This window comes from Mus caroli, unplaced genomic scaffold (genome assembly GCF_978045245.1).
Source record: "Mus caroli unplaced genomic scaffold, Mus_caroli_1 scaffold_7, whole genome shotgun sequence".
Classification (NCBI taxonomy): Eukaryota; Metazoa; Chordata; class Mammalia; order Rodentia; family Muridae; genus Mus; species Mus caroli.
In genome coordinates, this window is record NW_028227262.1 from 120,426,344 (window position 1) to 120,443,003 (window position 16,660).

The 16,660-nt window shown below is 53.4% G+C and overlaps 1 protein-coding gene across 5 annotated transcripts; it reads left to right on the forward strand.

Moving 5' to 3' along the window:
• The first annotated feature begins 302 nt into the window (after nt 1-302).
• Nucleotides 303-15,945, forward strand: Impdh1 (inosine monophosphate dehydrogenase 1). 5 transcript variants are annotated; one of them, XM_085840777.1, is made up of 17 exons: nt 303-559; nt 4,575-4,676; nt 7,339-7,387; nt 9,396-9,497; nt 9,595-9,669; nt 9,907-10,113; nt 10,266-10,353; nt 11,166-11,365; nt 11,731-11,821; nt 12,016-12,111; nt 12,864-13,007; nt 13,107-13,251; nt 13,529-13,672; nt 13,809-13,892; nt 14,003-14,101; nt 14,431-14,447; nt 15,107-15,945. In XM_085840777.1, exons 1-17 carry the CDS (start codon nt 390-392, stop codon nt 15,205-15,207), a joined length of 1,914 nt encoding a protein of 637 aa, XP_085696903.1. In that variant the 5' UTR covers nt 303-389; the 3' UTR covers nt 15,208-15,945. The 5 variants fall into 5 exon arrangements, with proteins under 5 accessions (XP_085696903.1, XP_085696905.1, XP_029334865.1 ...); XM_085840778.1 differs by having other exon boundaries at nt 306-559; nt 4,578-4,676; XM_085840779.1 differs by lacking the exon at nt 14,003-14,101.
• The last annotated feature ends 715 nt before the right edge of the window (nt 15,946-16,660 follow it).

The window sequence follows — 16,660 nt, forward strand, 5'->3', positions numbered from 1 at the left end:
TTTGCGCTCCTTTTCCTCAGATGAAACCAGGAGAAACTCGAAGGTGCACGAGACAGGGTACAGCGGAGGTCCTCTTCAGTTGGGTCCTTGAAGAACACAAATCTCGCTCCACCTCACCATCTGCTCATCTGCTTACTTTTCAGCCTGAGTGGCGTCTCATCGGGGCGGAACAGAGCGTAGTGCCAAGGACGGAGCTCTATTGACTCCAGGACCCCAAACCAGCTCTTCCAGAGCCCCGCCTCCAAACACCCAGCCCCGCCCCTAGTAGTAGACCCCGCCCACTACCCCGCCCCCTCCCGGAGCGGACTGGGGCTCTTATTGCCTACCCCGGTTCGGGAGCCTCCACGCGGAGAGGCTCCCGCCGCCCAGAGCTGCGGCCTCCGCATGGCATGGAGGAACGGCTCTCACCCCCACCGGAGTCCGGGCTGCTCTCGCCGCTGCTGCAGGGAGGCGGAGCGGCTGCCGCTCCAGAGCCCGGAGCCCGGCAACACCCGGGACATGAGACCGCGGCGCAGCGGTACAGCGCCCGCCTGCTGCAGGCCGGCTACGAGCCGGAGAGGTGACGCCCAGGGCAAGGCGCGCGGGCGCATCCGGGGCGGGCGGCAGAGAAGGGCGCGGCAACGCCGGGAGACCGGGTAGCGCTGCTGGGGAGGCCAGGGGCAGGTCCCCTCTACTGCCATTGCACTTCCCCAGACGCAGTTAGACTGTCATACACCTGATTCTTGGCTGGCGGATGCAGGCGGGCACTGTGCAAACAGTTCAGTGCCGCGTTACTCCGGGGAGCTGGGGAGAGGGCGCAGGTTGTAATATCGCTCCCTAACATTTTATCTAAGATCCGACCTATACTACACACTCAGCGACGCTTGGTACAAGTGGCTCCGACCTCTGGGGTACAAAAAGTGCTTGTTGGAGTCCCGGTCCAACGTTGCTTTCTCCTCAGCTTTCTTCTTCCTACAACTGTATTCAATAGGTGTGGGTGTCCGGATTGAGTGTCTCCCTAGGACCAGGGGAAGGTACTTGCACTTCCTCACCAGGCACTGAGATCCAGTGAGGCTGCTGCTGTTCACTCCTTGGAAAGACTTGTACCCCAATGCAGGGGTTCTGGAAGGCAATGAATGAGGGTCGCTGGAGAAAGAGTTGGGGCAGTGAACTGGGCCTCAAGGGAACGAGCTGAAAAAAGAGACAGCGGCTAATCTCTGGATTGTATCGCAGTTTGAAATGCAATCCTACTGTCCTTCCGGTCCAGGGGATTTGGACTTCTTTCTCTACCCCATCTGCTGGTGCTCAGCAGCTTGGGGAGGTGACCTGGCAGCTGGGCTTTGAGGGGAGGGTGGTCTGGGGAATTAGCCAGGTAGTTCTTCTGCCCAGGGTCTGGCCGCTTATGTAAGAACTTTTAACGGCTTTAGGGGCTACGAAGCCCAGCCCCTCCTGCCGTTGCTGGCTGTCTCTTTAGAACTGACTTAGGCTTAAGCAACCTGCCATCCGTTTTTCTATAATAGAAATCTAGGTTGGAGGGCTTGGGGTTTTAGAGAGGTGCCACTATATGGGAGGAAGCGGGCCACGGCACTTGTGAGCACGAAGGAAACTAGAACTGTAGAATCTCAGAGTTCAGGCGGGTGCATCTCTTTTTCAGATGTACTGCTGCATCAAAGGGACAGTGCCAACCCCACACTTCCCGCCCCCACTTAGGCTCAGAATGGCCTGTGTAAACTTGGACCCCAGCCAGGCCAGTATAAAATCCAAAACCTGCCGGCTAAGACCTCCATCTGCCTCCACCAACCTGAAGTTGTAGGAAGAGGCAAGGGTTCTCTGAGAAGCTTGAGTCCAGCACCGTTACTGGTCTCTCTGGCTTGAACTTGGGTGAGCCCTGCCCACTTATCCCGGTTTAACAATGCTAATGTTGTCTTTACCTTTTCCCCCCTAAAAGTGTTGTTTTGAAATCTTGTTCCTCTAAACAACCTCAGATCAGATAGAGTCCTCTGGGCTGCTTGCCTGAACTTTAGTGCCCTGGTGGACACTATTCCCCTATTCCCCTGAGCAGCTGCCTTGGGCCTGCCCCCTGCCCTTGAAGCTGTGAGGAGGGGAGTCTCAGGGGACCAGCTGCCCTTCCTTGCGTTAAAGAGGCCCACTGGTTGCCTGGTGTCTCCTCCCTATGGAGGAAGCAGCTGGGGAATTGCAGGAAGAGGGAGGGGGGAAGCCAGGGGGATGGATTAAGTCTCTAGAAAAGGACAGCCTAACTCAGCCTTGAGCCCAGCAGCTTAGAGTAATGAAGAGCTCTGACATAGGTCAAAGCAGGAGGGAGAATGGGGCCCTGAAGTCTGTAATCACTGGCAAGGTGACCCTCCCCATAGCTGCCAGTCTCCTCTCTTGGGACCCAAAGTCCTAGGCTGAGGCAGATGACACATTAAAGTTGCCTGAGGTGATGGGGTCTAGCTGTTCTGGGCACCACCAGCCTTGGCTGAACCAGAGCCAGTCTTGACTCATGATGTAGGGAATAGTGACCCATAGTAGGCTCCTTAGAAACCCAGAGAGACCACTGGGACAGGCCATGCTCAGAGCCTATTATTGATATGGTGGCTATTTCTTCTGTGTCCAGGAAGGGTGGTTCAGAATAACCAGGGTGTGTCTTCTGGCTAGTCTCGCTGTTCTGACTATAAGTAACAAGCAAGAGGTTCTAGTGCTGGCTCCCCATCTGGCCTGGGCTTCTAGAATGAAGCCCTGAGGGTTGGAGAACCCGAGAGGATCCCTGGCAAGCAGATACCAATCCCTGCTTTGCCAAGGACTCCGACACTCTCCTTCCTTTCCCATGCTCCAGGGTCTTCGGGGCTCACACCAGGCCCTATCCTTTGGGCTCCACTGGTGCCCACCTCCCAAGAGCCAAGAAGACATCTGTAAATCCTCTGTAATGCTGAGCTCCATGGGAGACTTGCCTTTCCCTTTGCACATGCATGGAATAGCCTCTGTTTTCCTGGCAGAGTCCCGGGGGTACCATTGGGGAGGTTGGGCACCCCAGAGAGCCTGGTGACTTGGAAGCCAAGGCTCCCCTGGGCCTGGCTGTCACCACACTGTGAGAGGTAAACAAACCCAGCCTTCCTGGGATGGGGAGAAAAGGAGACACAGCAGCTCTCAAGGCAGGGAGGGAGAAGAGTGTCCCCAGGACACCTGGTTTTCTCCCCAAATGTGTGGGAACGTCAGGAGGGCAGGCTAGTGGCTGGGGGAAAGGGTAATGGTCTGGGATAACCCTTCTGGCCACCTCCACCTTTCTCCACGTGTGAATGGGTTTGCTACCTAATCTTCTTGTCTCTCAGATTGAAATCTAGGTCTTGCTAGTTGCTCAGAACTGGCCACTTAGGTTCTCCTAAAGGGAAAAAACTTTAAAATTGCCTGCTTCTGTCCTTGTTTGTATGTATACTTGTTTATGCCACTGCCCCAAACCTTTGAGTTTTCCCCAGTTTTTAACCTGACATTATTATCCCTACTCAAAACAAATGTTCTTCTTTAGACTCCTTCCTGGTCTCTAGATCTTTCAGGAGCTGAGAATGAAGGCTCTTCCCTCCCTCCCTCCACTCCCCTTCTCTCTCTGTGTGTGTGTGTGTGTGTGTGTGTGTGTGTGTGTGTAGTCTGGGACTGGGAATAGCCCTTCCCCTTCTGCACCTATGCATGAGGAGGGCCAATAACTGCCAATTAATAGATTGTAGAATATATGTGCTCATTTATGAAAAATGCTTTGAGGATGGCAGATGACTCTAAGGCTTCTCAAATGTCAAGCATTGCTGAAAGAAAGAAAGAAAGAAAGAAAGAAAGAAAGAAAGAAAGAAAGAAAGAAAGAAAGAAGGAGAGAGAGATAGAGAGAGAGAGATAGAGAGAGAGAGGGAGAGGGAGAGGGAGAGGGAGAGAGAGAGAGAGAGAGAGAGAGAGAGAGAGAGAGAGAGAGAGAGAGAAATGCTTGTGCCTTAGGAATTGCGTGGGGTCCGGGCAAGAATAGTGATCCAAGGCCCATCTCCTGTGTGTTGGGGAATTTTGAGTTCAGACTGATATTTCAGAGCTCTGGGGCTTTTATTAGAGTTGGGAGAATAATTACTGGAAAAAGACAGGGCCATGTTAGAGGTACCCCTAGGGGAGGTAATGGGAGACTAAGGGGCACAGTGGCCTAAGGAATCTTAGGGGTGAGCCCTGTGAGGTCCACTGCTGGGGTTCCGGGGAGCACGTTGAAGAGCAGCGAAGGGGGCGTGTCTACGCTTGGCTCTTTCTCTGGTCACACATCCTGCCCTCAACCCCCGGCCTGGTCGCCAGAGTCGAGGTGCCATTGCGGGTGATCGGGGCGTGAGTGCAGCAGTGGCAGCAGGGCGAGCCGGGCAGGGCCTTTGTGCGACGAGGGGCGGAGGCAGAGATCCCCGAAGGAGGGGCTGGAGGAGAGGGCGGCGCCCGGGGCCTCCCTCCGTAGCCGCAGCCCCCGCCCCCGGCCCACAGCGGCAGCTTGGCCTCGGTGCGCGTCAGCAGCAGCGGCGGCGGCGGAGGCAGTGGCAGCGGGGCGGCCCGCGCGGGTGTTTATGTCGGGTCGCGGTGTCTCCCAGCAGCATGGCGGACTACCTGATCAGCGGCGGCACCGGCTACGTTCCCGAGGATGGGCTCACCGCGCAGCAGCTCTTCGCCAACGCGGATGGCCTCACCTACAAGTAAGCGCCGAGATTAGCCCTACCTGGGTGAGCACGCCGCCGCCTGGCGGCCCCTGGCCCCCGCCCCGCACGTGCACGGCTGCTCCTCGCTGACGCCCGAATGCCCTCGCCCAATAAGAGTGACTTGGGGCCAGTGGGGGCTGGGCAAGGGAAGGAAGGAGGCTTGCACCGAGAATAGAGAGGGACGTGGCACAGCGACATCACTGCCCAGGGAGCCTTGACTGATAACTGGCTAAAATCCGAGGCCAGCCTGCCCCCTTGTTATTCTCCTGGGTGTCTTGGCCATCCTGGAGAGGCCTTGGGACATGTAGGAAAACGAGAAGTGGCTATTCTAGGGGGTCTTTAACCACATGATCCATGCCTCACCGTGAAAGCAGGGAGGTCCCAGGATCCCATCTCAGGCAGCTGGTTGAATAATAATCCCCAGGAAGGGGCCCATTTGGCAGTAATGTGGCCCTTGTCTCTCCATATCTAGTCCAGCCCCCCCCCCTTCCACTTGTGCGGCTTCCTGCCCATAGGTTGGGACTGATGCCCTCCATGAATATTCTGTGCCAACCTTTCAAGCCCACTCCACGTGGCCTTTTGGAGAAAGGTAGAGACTTACCTGTCTGCCTCAAGCTTAGTTTGCATTTTCCTGTGGGCCCTCGGCCAGTTCTCCCTGCAGGCCTGGCACTAGCTGTGTCTCCTGGCTGCAGGACGACATCCCTGCCAGGAAGGAGCATCAGAACCCTCGATTAGGGCAGAGTAGCTGCTGGAGAGTCAATAGCATCTGTGGCCTGTCACCTGTCATCTCTACCCTGGCTCATAAATAGTCCTGTTTGTCTGTCAGCTTTCCGGTTGTTCTGAGGAGGGCGCCCTCCTGCCGACCCACGGGTGAAGGGTGATTTTTATCTAGAAAATGCCAATGGGCCCAGACTCGGGTGTTTCTTCTCTGGCCTCTAAGTGTACCACAGAAGGAAATAGGCTGCCAGGGGAGGTCAAGGTGGGGTAAAAGTTCTTTGCTGCCTTGGTGGTCTTTGATGACTAAAAGGGGCTCTATCTTTGATAGGAGTTTTACTGCACTCCTAGGGAAGTTTGAAGGCGAACCATTAAATTTTCTTTTAGGCCTGGTGGCAAGTTAGTCACAGCACTCCTATCTGCCCTGTGGCTTTTGTTTCCTACATGAGAAGTGCCTCCTGCTTTGCCTAGCTGGGCTCAGAGTGTATTTGAACTTGGGTCGTTTGCTTCTGAGTGTGTCCATCTAGGCTCACTGTGACTTCGGGTAGACTGTGCCCGTAGCATCCCTGGCCTTGTGGCAGTGTATACCTAGAATTACCATGCAGGCCTGCTCTTTCTTCCTAGGCTGCACTTGACTGTTAACCTCACTCACGCTGACAGCTGCTATGCTCTGGCAGGTCCTAATTGTTAGGACTTCTGGCTGTCCTTCCCATGTATGTTGGTTGCTCCTGCCCCAGTGCCTGCTCTGTCAGAACATGTCCTGAGCTCAGGTCTCTGGGGTCCCTCCAGCTGCTTTGAACCTTGTGTGACTCAGCAGCCCCAGCCTTGGGCTGTGCTGGGCTGTGCTTGGGTCATGTTGCATTGCAAACTCATTTTCAGATTCTGTGTTTTCTTTTCTCTCTTGCAGTGCTGAGAATCCAACCCAGAACCTCGTACACAATAGGCAAAGCTTTATTACTAAGTTAACCTAGAACCTTGTACACAATAGGCAAAGCTTTATTACTAAGTTACAATAGGCAATGCTTTATTACTAAGTTACATCCTTAACCCGGATTCTCTGTTGTTCTGCTATTGTTTTGTTCTTCTGAAGCAGGATCTTGTAGCACAAACTGGCTTCAACCCCAATCCTTCTGTCTCTACCTCCCTAAGTACTGGGATTATAGAGATGAGCCCCCCCCCCCTGCAGTGTAGCTTCTGTTTTTTGTGTTGAGTTATTCTTTGCTTTTGTTAGGACTAAGGATTTTTTTTTTTTCTGAGACAGGGTCTCTTTATATACTATTGGCTGGCCTGGAACCCACTCTCTATAGACTAGCCTGGCCTCAAACTCACAGAGATCCCTTTGCCTCTGTGTGAATGCTGGATGCTGGGATTAAAGGTATGCACCACCACACCTGTCAAGACAGAAATCTCAAGCCAGGCACGGTGGCACATACCTGTAATCTCAGCACTCTGAGCCAAGAAGATGAATTCAAGGTCATTTTAGATGACAGTAAAATACAGGTTTCATAATCACATCACTTGAAGCAAGAGGTTGAGTTCAGTATTATCCCTGGCTATATAGCAGATAACCCGGCCCATCTGGGTTACACGAGACCTATCTATAAAACTAACTAACTAAAAACAACAGACTGAGAAGTCCTCAGAGGTGTGCATTGTATGTACTGTGTGTGACCATATAGGAAACTTCTATGTCCTTTCACAAACTGGGTGGTCTCCAGATCTGTAGACCCTCCATCTGCCATATTTTGGCTATAGTTCCTGAGGTTGAAGCTACATTATGGGGGTTGTGGTGGTGGTGAGGAAGACCTCTCATGGGACCACAGGGTCAGTGGATTCCATCCTTTCTGCTCCTCTACCCCCCGCCCCCTGCTGCCAACCCTAGGATAGCAGACCCCAATGCTTTTGGACACCCTACCCACTGGTCACTCTCATTCTGTCTTTCCAGCGACTTCCTGATCCTCCCAGGATTCATAGACTTCATAGCTGATGAAGTGGTAAGTGCCTCTTCCTTTGGCTCAGGGAAGGGGCTGACTTCTTGTTCCAGGGAAGGTTGTGGGAGAGGCTTGCCTTGGGAATGCTCTTTTGCCTATTACCCTTATTGTTGTGGGAGGGACAGGCACACAGTCAAGGGCAGAGGCACCTGGGGTTGGGGGAGATCCTGGTGAGTCTTGAGTGGCAGCCTCTGAGTTTAGAGGATGCTCTGTCACTGAAGAAGTTGGAGGGTTGGCTCAGAAAAAGGTCCTGTGAGGAGACGGTTTGGGCGTGGCTGCTTTATTATATAGACAATAAGGATTAGCTGTTGTCTGAAATGCTGAGCCAGGGCTATGCTCTAAAATTATGATCACTTTGAATACAGTGTTCAGTGATTGGGCACTGACCCATAATGGACAAGAACTGGCAAGAGGGGTTGAGGGGGTAGGACTGGGCTGGGGGGATGGTCAGGGAGGACTTTGGACTGATACAGAGGAACACAATGCTTTCCTTTCCATGAGGGGCTAGCACTGAGCCAAATCGACGAATAATTAGAAGGCTGAGAAGAGTAGAGACGATGGTGTAAGACGATTCAGGGAACGGCAGCCATCTGTCTTGAACTCATGCCTCCTTAAAAGACCCATGGCTGTGGTTATTTCTGTTTATTCTTTCCACCCTCACAAAAGGCCTGAGAGCCTGCACGTGCACAGCCCTAGATCACTTATATATTAAGGAAACTCAGGTTTAGCCTGTGTGTACAAAGCTGACCCAGACAAGATTTTTAGGGGGTGGGGGAAATTTGGGCTATTCTGGTTGTTCCCTTTTGATAGCAATCAGGAAGGCTTCTTGTTTTAGCCACTTAGTTTAACAAAGTTTATTGCACATCCTGGGCTGGGCATCCTGGTTCTATGCCAAACTCTGGTCTGACTGCTAGGAAGAGAGGGACTAGAAAGATATCTGCCTAGTCATGAGGGATCTCCTTGTCCTATGCTGGCTGCTTGGGGCCTGACAGGAGAGGAGGCAGTGTGATTAGGTGTGGGCCCAGAGCTCTGCTCGCATGTCCTGCAGGGGCCTGTGAGTCTGAAAGGTTTCATTTAGAGTTTGTTTGGAGAATTTGGGGGCTAGATTAGTATTTATCAGCCTGATTCTCAGAAGGGTCCAGGGTCTAGCCATGTACAAACAGACAACCCACAAATGTATTTAGGAGAAATGTCTCTTATTCAAAATACTCAAGACCAAAATGCTTGCAGATTTGTAGACTTGATTTTTGGGGAATATTTGCATATATATAGTGTGAAATCAGGAACGGGTCAAAATCTAAACCAAAATTAATTTACATTGTATATCCATCTTACACGCTGCCTGAGGGTAATGTCATAGAGTATTTTTCCTGCATTTGAAGGTGACTTGTCACTCGAGGTCAGGTGTGGAACATTGCACTTGTGATCCTGTCTGTACTCAAAATACTTTAGCTTGTAAAGCATTTGGATTTGGGATCTTTCGAGTAAGGATGTGCGTCCTGTGTTAACAATCCTGATCTTTTTCTTGAGCTCCAGACCTTTAGCCATTTATGTTCCTACCTGGCTTGTAGGTGCCTCCCTGGGCCTACCTTTCTCACCAGCCCTTGTTATCTAGAATCCAATTCACCCTGTTCCTGGTGTTACTTGGCCTTGGTCTCCCCTCCCCTCTCTCTTTCCTTCTTCATTACATCTCCTTTTTACTATTCTCTTTAGTCTCGTATAATCCAGACTGGCCTGGAATTCAGTATTAGCCAAGGCTAACCTTGAACTCCTAATCTTCCTGCCTCATCTTGGGATTATGGGCCTGGTGCTCTTTGTGGCTTTCATTTCAACTGAAGTGACCTTGTCCATGTGCCTCACATCCACTTTCTTTTCAAGTGGAATGGTCAGTTCCCCAAGAGCTGTACTGCTCACTGCTGGGCCGCAAAGCCTGGCCTATGCAGGATATAGATGCTGGCGAATGTTTGTCCAGTGGATAAAATCCTTCAATGGACCGTGCATCTATCCTTAGGACCTGACATCAGCCCTGACCCGGAAGATCACACTGAAGACACCATTGATCTCGTCTCCCATGGATACCGTGACAGAGGCTGATATGGCCATTGCAATGGCTGTGAGTCGCTTGCCTGGGTGGGGATGAACAGGAACGGGGTGTGCAGAGGGAAGAGGAGGCTAGCCTTTGCTCTTACCATACCTCCCTTCTATACCAGCTCATGGGAGGAATTGGTTTCATTCACCACAACTGTACCCCAGAGTTCCAGGCCAATGAAGTACGGAAGGTCAAGGCAAGTACTGGACTCACCCTCAAAAACATGCAGTCTACTTGATCCTCTAACTGATGTGGGACCTAGGTTCCCTTCCTTACAATGAAATATGGGCTTAGCTCCCCATTTTCCCATTGGTTCTCACCGTATTGAGGACTCTCACTTTTCAATGGCCTATCAGGGTCCCCTGTGTCCCTGGTGGCCAGGCTATGTGACACCTTTGGGTTTCTTGCAGCTCTTTTCTTCTTCTGTCTACAGAAGTTTGAGCAAGGCTTCATCACAGACCCTGTGGTCCTGAGCCCTTCACATACTGTGGGTGATGTTCTGGAGGCCAAGATACAGCATGGCTTCTCTGGTATCCCCATCACCGCGACGGGCACCATGGGGAGCAAGCTGGTGGGCATCGTCACCTCCCGAGACATTGACTTCCTTGCTGAGAAGGACCACACCACCCTCCTCAGTGAGGTGCCTGCAGGGCAGGGAAGGCAGAGCTGCATCACAGAGGGAACTCCACCCCCGGGGGCCCCAGACTGGTGCCTGTGACCAGGGACCATAGGGAGGCCTGGCTCCGTCTCTCTCACCTGCCAACCTGCAGGCAAATGTTCCTGGCCCCACAGGTGATGACTCCGAGGGTCGAGCTGGTGGTGGCTCCAGCAGGTGTGACATTGAAAGAAGCAAATGAGATCTTGCAGCGCAGCAAGAAAGGTACTAGGGAGTAGACACCCCAGCTTCCTGTACAGCAGAATTTCCATTATTCCTCAGCTCTTGTATTGGCCCAATAATGTCTTGGAGAAAACGTGAATAACCCTAGGCAGTCTGAAGCAGGTTCCCCGATACTCCACTACCTGCTTACAGAAGCCCAGTCCTAATTCAGTGTCTTCCCAGTGTTTTTCCAAACTAGTCCTGAGAGGTGCTTGTCATAGTAAAAGAGCTTTCCAGTCTTAGAAGTCTGGGAAAGGACTGAGGAAGAGGGAAGTTCCAGGACAGCCAAAACTTCATATGGGGGGGGGAGGGGGGACCCTGTGTCAAAAACCAAAAGAAAGAAGAAAATTACCCATTGACTTCTCAGAGTCTTTGAAAAGTCCCGCAATTAAATATATCCGAAAGAGCGACTGTTTGTATGACGTACGTTAAGTTCCTGTGGGCTGTTGCTTCCCAGGTCCCCGGTGGAGAGTTCTTAGGATTTGCTTTGGGCAGAGAGGATCCATGTTCCTCCCTCAGGGCAGTCTCACATTAAGACCTTGTCTGGGTACTTTGTACAGTGACGTGCTCCAGCAAGTGAAAAGTTGCCAGGGTTCAGGGGCTGCCTGTCCCACCAAACCAGCCTGGGCAGGAAGGAAGAGCCTTAGGAACTCGCTTGCTTGGGAAGGCTCTTTGCTTCCTGATCTTTGGAAAGAGGTCCAGGTCCTGGGTGGGTGCTGTCACCTAGTGGCTAACTTAGGTACTTCAGGGGTCTCTCGTACTATTTCCTTCTGGTTCTTCTACCCACTACCCTGCTTCTCTCTCCTCCTGGTCAGGGAAGCTGCCCATAGTCAACGATCAAGATGAGCTGGTAGCCATCATTGCGCGCACAGACCTGAAGAAGAACAGAGACTACCCTCTGGCCTCCAAGGACTCCCACAAACAGCTGTTGTGTGGGGCAGCTGTGGGCACCCGTGAGGATGACAAATACCGCCTGGACCTGCTCACTCAGGCCGGCGCTGACGTCATAGTACTAGTAAGGAGGTGGCGGGTTCCCTGCATCAGGCTTGTGAGGCTCATTCACCTCTATTAAGCCTTTACTCCCCACTTTGCTCTCTTTCTGCTTCTCTGGTATCAGAACTAGGCTAATTGTAGAGCCCAGAACAAACCATGGCCCTCCCTCCAAGGCTTTCTCCTCACATACAAGCTCATTTACCCTGATAATTACAACTCACACTCACTGAGAGGCCCCATTTGCCCAGCACTGAGCTCAGCTTTATACAGGCTCACTTGTTTCGCTCAGTGTTTAACTTAGTTAGCAGCAGCTCTCTGAGTGCTGGTCCCTAACTCCCGTGAGGGGACTTGGCTGTTTAGCTTGAGCTTTTTTGTCCCTGCTAACAGGATTCATCCCAGGGGAATTCAGTGTATCAGATCGCCATGGTGCACTATATCAAGCAGAAGTACCCCCATCTCCAGGTGATTGGGGGAAATGGTGAGTGTGGAGTGGCCCCCCTCAGCCCCCCAGAACTCCTAGGTGATGACATTCTTCCAGGCATGGGGGATAAGGGGTAGGATGGGCATTGGTGAACATTTAGGCTGGGGGAGATATACTAAGATCCCAGGACATTCCTGGGCAGGATGGGGACACTGTCCTCACATTCCTCTGTCGGCTTCCTCCATCCCCAGTGGTGACAGCAGCCCAGGCCAAGAACTTGATTGATGCTGGTGTGGACGGGCTTCGTGTGGGCATGGGCTGTGGTTCCATCTGCATCACCCAGGAAGGTGGGTATCCGCAGGAGGAGGAGGAAGGGCTGCCATTTAGAACCACTCTGGCCTCTTCTTCTATAGATACATGAGTATCTGCCCCACTAGGCGATTCTCAGGAGCGGGGATCTGGTGTGTGCTTTACCCTGTCTTGGCATAGTTGTGGGAAGAGGCAGGTATAGGCAGACGAGGACATGTGGCTTTTGGGAGTGGACCAACCTGCTTTTCGGACTGGTGGTGGGGACGCTGTTGGTACCACCCTCTAAGGTTAGTGTGACACTTTCTAGTGTGTGTGTGTGTGTGTGTGGTGGAAGATAGCTGAGGGTTTGGATCCCATTTGTGACCAGATCATGCCAGTGGTGTGAAAGAAACAAGTCTCTGAACATCCAGGGATTCCATAGACCCACATTGCCCCAGCCCCCAGGTGAGGTTGAGAGCAAAGCCGTATTCCAAAGGAGGCCATAGGAACCCAGCTCTGGTATTAGCTGCTAATGCAAAGGACTTCTTTACAGGAAGCCATGCCTCCACAGCGGCTGGTGCTAGAGACCGCCAGTCTTGAGGTCATGCGTCTGATGGCTCGCACTGATCCCCTGATCCATATCCTTTATGGTCCTGCTAGTTAGTGGTGGGTGACCTAGGAACCTAAAATGACTTTCTCCTGCCTTAGGCCTCAGAAACACCATCTTCACCATCCTTTCTCCATTGGCGGGGATAGATACAAGGAGAAGACCACTGATCCATCTCTGTCCCTTACATCCCCCTTTCCCCAGTGATGGCCTGTGGCCGACCCCAGGGGACTGCTGTCTACAAGGTGGCCGAGTACGCCCGGCGTTTTGGGGTGCCGGTAATAGCGGATGGTGGCATCCAGACCGTGGGCCATGTGGTCAAAGCCCTGGCACTTGGAGCCTCTACAGGTGAGGGGAACACTTGGTATTGAGGACTAGAAGCCAGAGGGGCAGTCAGACTCCTGTGTGGAGCAGGAGGCATTTAGCCCTCAACCTTGATCTCTGCAGTGATGATGGGCTCCCTCCTGGCTGCCACCACGGAGGCACCTGGTGAATACTTCTTCTCAGATGGGGTGAGGCTGAAGAAGTACCGGGGCATGGGTTCTCTGGATGCCATGGAGAAGAGCAGCAGCAGCCAGAAAAGATACTTCAGGTTTGTCTTTGTTTCCTTGGACTCCCCCATGGCCTTGACTTCAGATGGATACCTGAGACCGCATTCCCAAGTTGTGGAGACTCACAGACATGCAAAGTGGCAGATGTAGCCTGACCTGACCAGAGACCCGGATACATTGTTTCTCTTGTAGCCTAGTATGTGGCGGAGGCTGCTGTGGGGATCCTTCTGGGCGGTATTCTATCTGTACCTTGGAGAGGCAGGGTTGGGTACTTGGAGCCTCTGGCTGCTCAGCTTAGCCTCCCCACCTTCCATGCAGCGAGGGGGATAAGGTGAAGATCGCACAAGGTGTCTCAGGCTCCATCCAGGATAAAGGCTCCATTCAGAAGTTTGTGCCCTACCTCATAGCAGGGATCCAGCATGGCTGCCAGGATATTGGGGCCCAAAGCCTGTCTGTCCTGCGGTGAGTGTTGCAACTTGAAAGGGCAGCAGAGGGTCCTGGGAGGTTTTCCTCTTTCCTCTTCTCTTTCTCTTTTCTTTATTTTTTTGGGGGGCGAGGAAGGGGGTGTTTCTGACTTATTCACCTGTCCACCTCTCAGATCCATGATGTACTCAGGAGAGCTCAAGTTTGAGAAGCGGACCATGTCGGCCCAGATTGAGGGTGGCGTGCACGGCCTACACTCGTAAGTGGGTAGCCTCCTCACCATGGCTGACTGGTACTGGGTTGGACAGGTTCAAAGGCTAAGCTGAGGTTCCAGGGGCCACATGGCCTCTCTTGTTACCCTGTCTACAGGGCCCAGTCCACCCTGGAACCTAGTCATGGAGCCTCGTGTAGGCTGGCTGTTCCCCTCCCTCCCTCCCTTCGGGTAGCTTCCAGGACAAGGCACGGGAGGTGTGGCCGCTAGCCCTACCCGGGCTCCTAGCTCGTGCTTGCTCAAGAAGCTTGGTGGCTGGTAGTAGGGCTGCTGGTGTTGGGCTCTTGCTGGTGGTGGCCCCAGGCAGGCAGGCAGGCAGGCAGAAAATGGGGGCATGGACCCTCTGGTGGGGAAACGGGCAGAGAGACAGATGCCAGGCCTGATGCCGGTGTGACTGTGGGTTGGGGGCCGAGCTCATTGGCAGCAGTAGTTGTAGGCATGCAGCCCGCCCTGGTCGAGAGGACCCATCTCCCTAATCATAGGCGGGCATCTAACCTGTGTCTCTTTCTGCCCCACCCTCCCATAGCTATACCTTTCTGCCGTGTAAGTAACTGCGCTGCCGGGGCCAGGCGTAGAATAGAGCAGGGGCAGTCTGGGTGGGCCGTGGGCTGGGAGAATGGGGATTGGGTGGGGAGTAGTGCTGGAGCCTAATCAGGAGACATGGACCCAGATGGGCCCTTCTGGTCCTCACTCCCAGCATCATGGTGGAGGAGGCCAATCATGGACCCTCATCCAACCATGGCCCCTCAACCAATCAAAACACGAACCTCATTGTGGGGTACCAAGAGATGCCTGTGGTTACAGGCCTGGGGCTACCCCATTGTGAAGGGCCCGAGACTATGGGGGGGCATGGTGGAAACAGGGTACCAAAGGTTGAGCTAGTTGAAGTCTGCTCCGTGAGGATGGCTGTGCTTGCCTGAGCTGTCTCCCCCTCCTGGCCACCAAGGACGATCCACTCAGGTGTGGCATCGGCAGGAAGGAGCACAGGTTCCTTTAGCACTGGCATGGTTTTTCATGCAGCCTTGGCCAGAGGAAGACAGAGGTCCAGGGCCACCTCTGCCTCCTCCAGCCCCCTGGCTGAGAGGCAAGCTCTGCAGCCCCTTGCCCTATTCCCAAACCCGGGGGACCATGGGCAAGAGGATGCTGGGAAGAGAGTAGAGGCCACACATCTTCTCTTAGCCCTGTCTTCTTTGTCTTCACAGTTACGAGAAGCGGCTGTACTGAGGACAGCAGCAGCGGCCAAGGCAGTGGAGGGGGCGAACCCCGGGCCCCCCCTCTAGGAACAGCCTCCCTCCAGAACTGAGTGGTCCATAGATTTGCACTACGGGTTCCCCAGCTCCTTTCCAGGGAGAGGAGTGGAGTCCCTGAGGGGCCACAGGCCCCTCTCCTGGGCAACCCCACAGAGTCAGGTAGCCCCCACCCCCGTGCCAGGCTGCCCCTTAAGATCTTCTGGGTTCACCCTCCTTCAGTTCCCTGAGCCCAGTCAGCCTTGGCTCTCAGGCCCTGTGCCTGCCTCAGGTCTTTTTCACTGCAGCCTGCTCTGGCCCAATGTCCAACTCTGACCCCTGGGGAAGGTAGCCCCTCCTGGCTTCTCCTATAGGGCACCTCTCTCTCTCTCTCTCTCTCTCTCTCTCTCTCTCTCTCTCTCTCTCTCTCTCTCTCTCTCTCTCTCGCTGCCCCCTTCCTTCCAGGAAATGGTGCTCTCCTGACCCTGCCTCTGGCCCGTCCCTGGCGTGCTATCCTCTCAGCCATGTGGCACTGTGGGTTCTGGACCTAGGCCAGGGGGAGGTCTCTGCCCCCTTCCTCTGGCTTGAGGCTCCCATGGGGTCTGCTCCTCGGCTGACTTCCCCATCTCTGAGCCCGGGGAGGGCCTGCTGATGACCACCTGCCCTTCATTCCTGACTCACCACCATCCCCAAGTGTCCCACCCCTGCCCTCTCTTCTCAGCTGCAGTTGAAGGCTTTAACTTTGCACACTTTGGGGTCACAATTATGTCATTGTATATTAAATAATCTGAATAAATCAAGCAGTTATCAATGCCTCTGGGATCCTGTTTCTGTCCTTTGCCCTCGGGGTGGCTGGCCCCTGTCCTGGTTGTGCCTGGGAGTCCCATCAGGGCCTGGCCTCTACAGGAAGATGTGGGGATGCCACACTTGAGGGACTTACTGAGGTGGGTGGGGCATGTGATGGGATGACTCCCAGGCCTGAGCCCAATGACCAGCAGTTCCCGAAACTGTCACTATCACAGGAGGAGTCAATTCGGCTCCCACTGCAACCTTAAACATGTGGGAGTATGGAGTAGAGGTGACTCTGACCACTCAAGGCCTGCAACCTCACCAGCTGGGACTCCCCTGTGTGTACAAGGCAGATGGGTGAGCTACCACTGTTTACTGTGATTCAAGACTGTCTGCAGCCTCCATCTCCCTGCTGAACAGACTTTGCTGTCTGTAGGCTTCTGAACTCCTAGAAAGACATTCACATTGCTTTCCCATGCTGCTGTGGAGGTTGGCAGTGGTTGCCAAGCTGTCCTGCTTTGGCATAGTCATCACTCAGATGGTCAGAGAGGAAGATAACCTGGGAATGCCCCAGTGGCAGGGAAGATCAAAGGGTAGGAAAGATTCTTCTGATTTGTGGTAATGCTCCAGTGACTACCAAGTGGGGTTCCATAGGGCTCTGTTGACACACTATGATAATGGCTGCTCTCACCCAGGCCCAACGTGGAGTAAGCCTTTTGGCTATGGGCTTCATATTGCTGA

What these genes read in the sequence shown, in the direction of transcription:
- Impdh1 (XM_085840777.1), top strand. Translation starts at nt 390, where the DNA reads ATGGAGGAACGGCTCTCACCCCCACCGGAGTCCGGGCTGCTCTCGCCG. An exon ending in CTTGCAGCGCAGCAAGAAAG is followed by an intron (nt 10,354 to 11,165) that starts GTACTAGGGAGT and finishes CCTCCTGGTCAG; the next exon opens with GGAAGCTGCCCATAGTCAAC. An exon ending in GCGCTGACGTCATAGTACTA is followed by an intron (nt 11,366 to 11,730) that starts GTAAGGAGGTGG and finishes CCCTGCTAACAG; the next exon opens with GATTCATCCCAGGGGAATTC.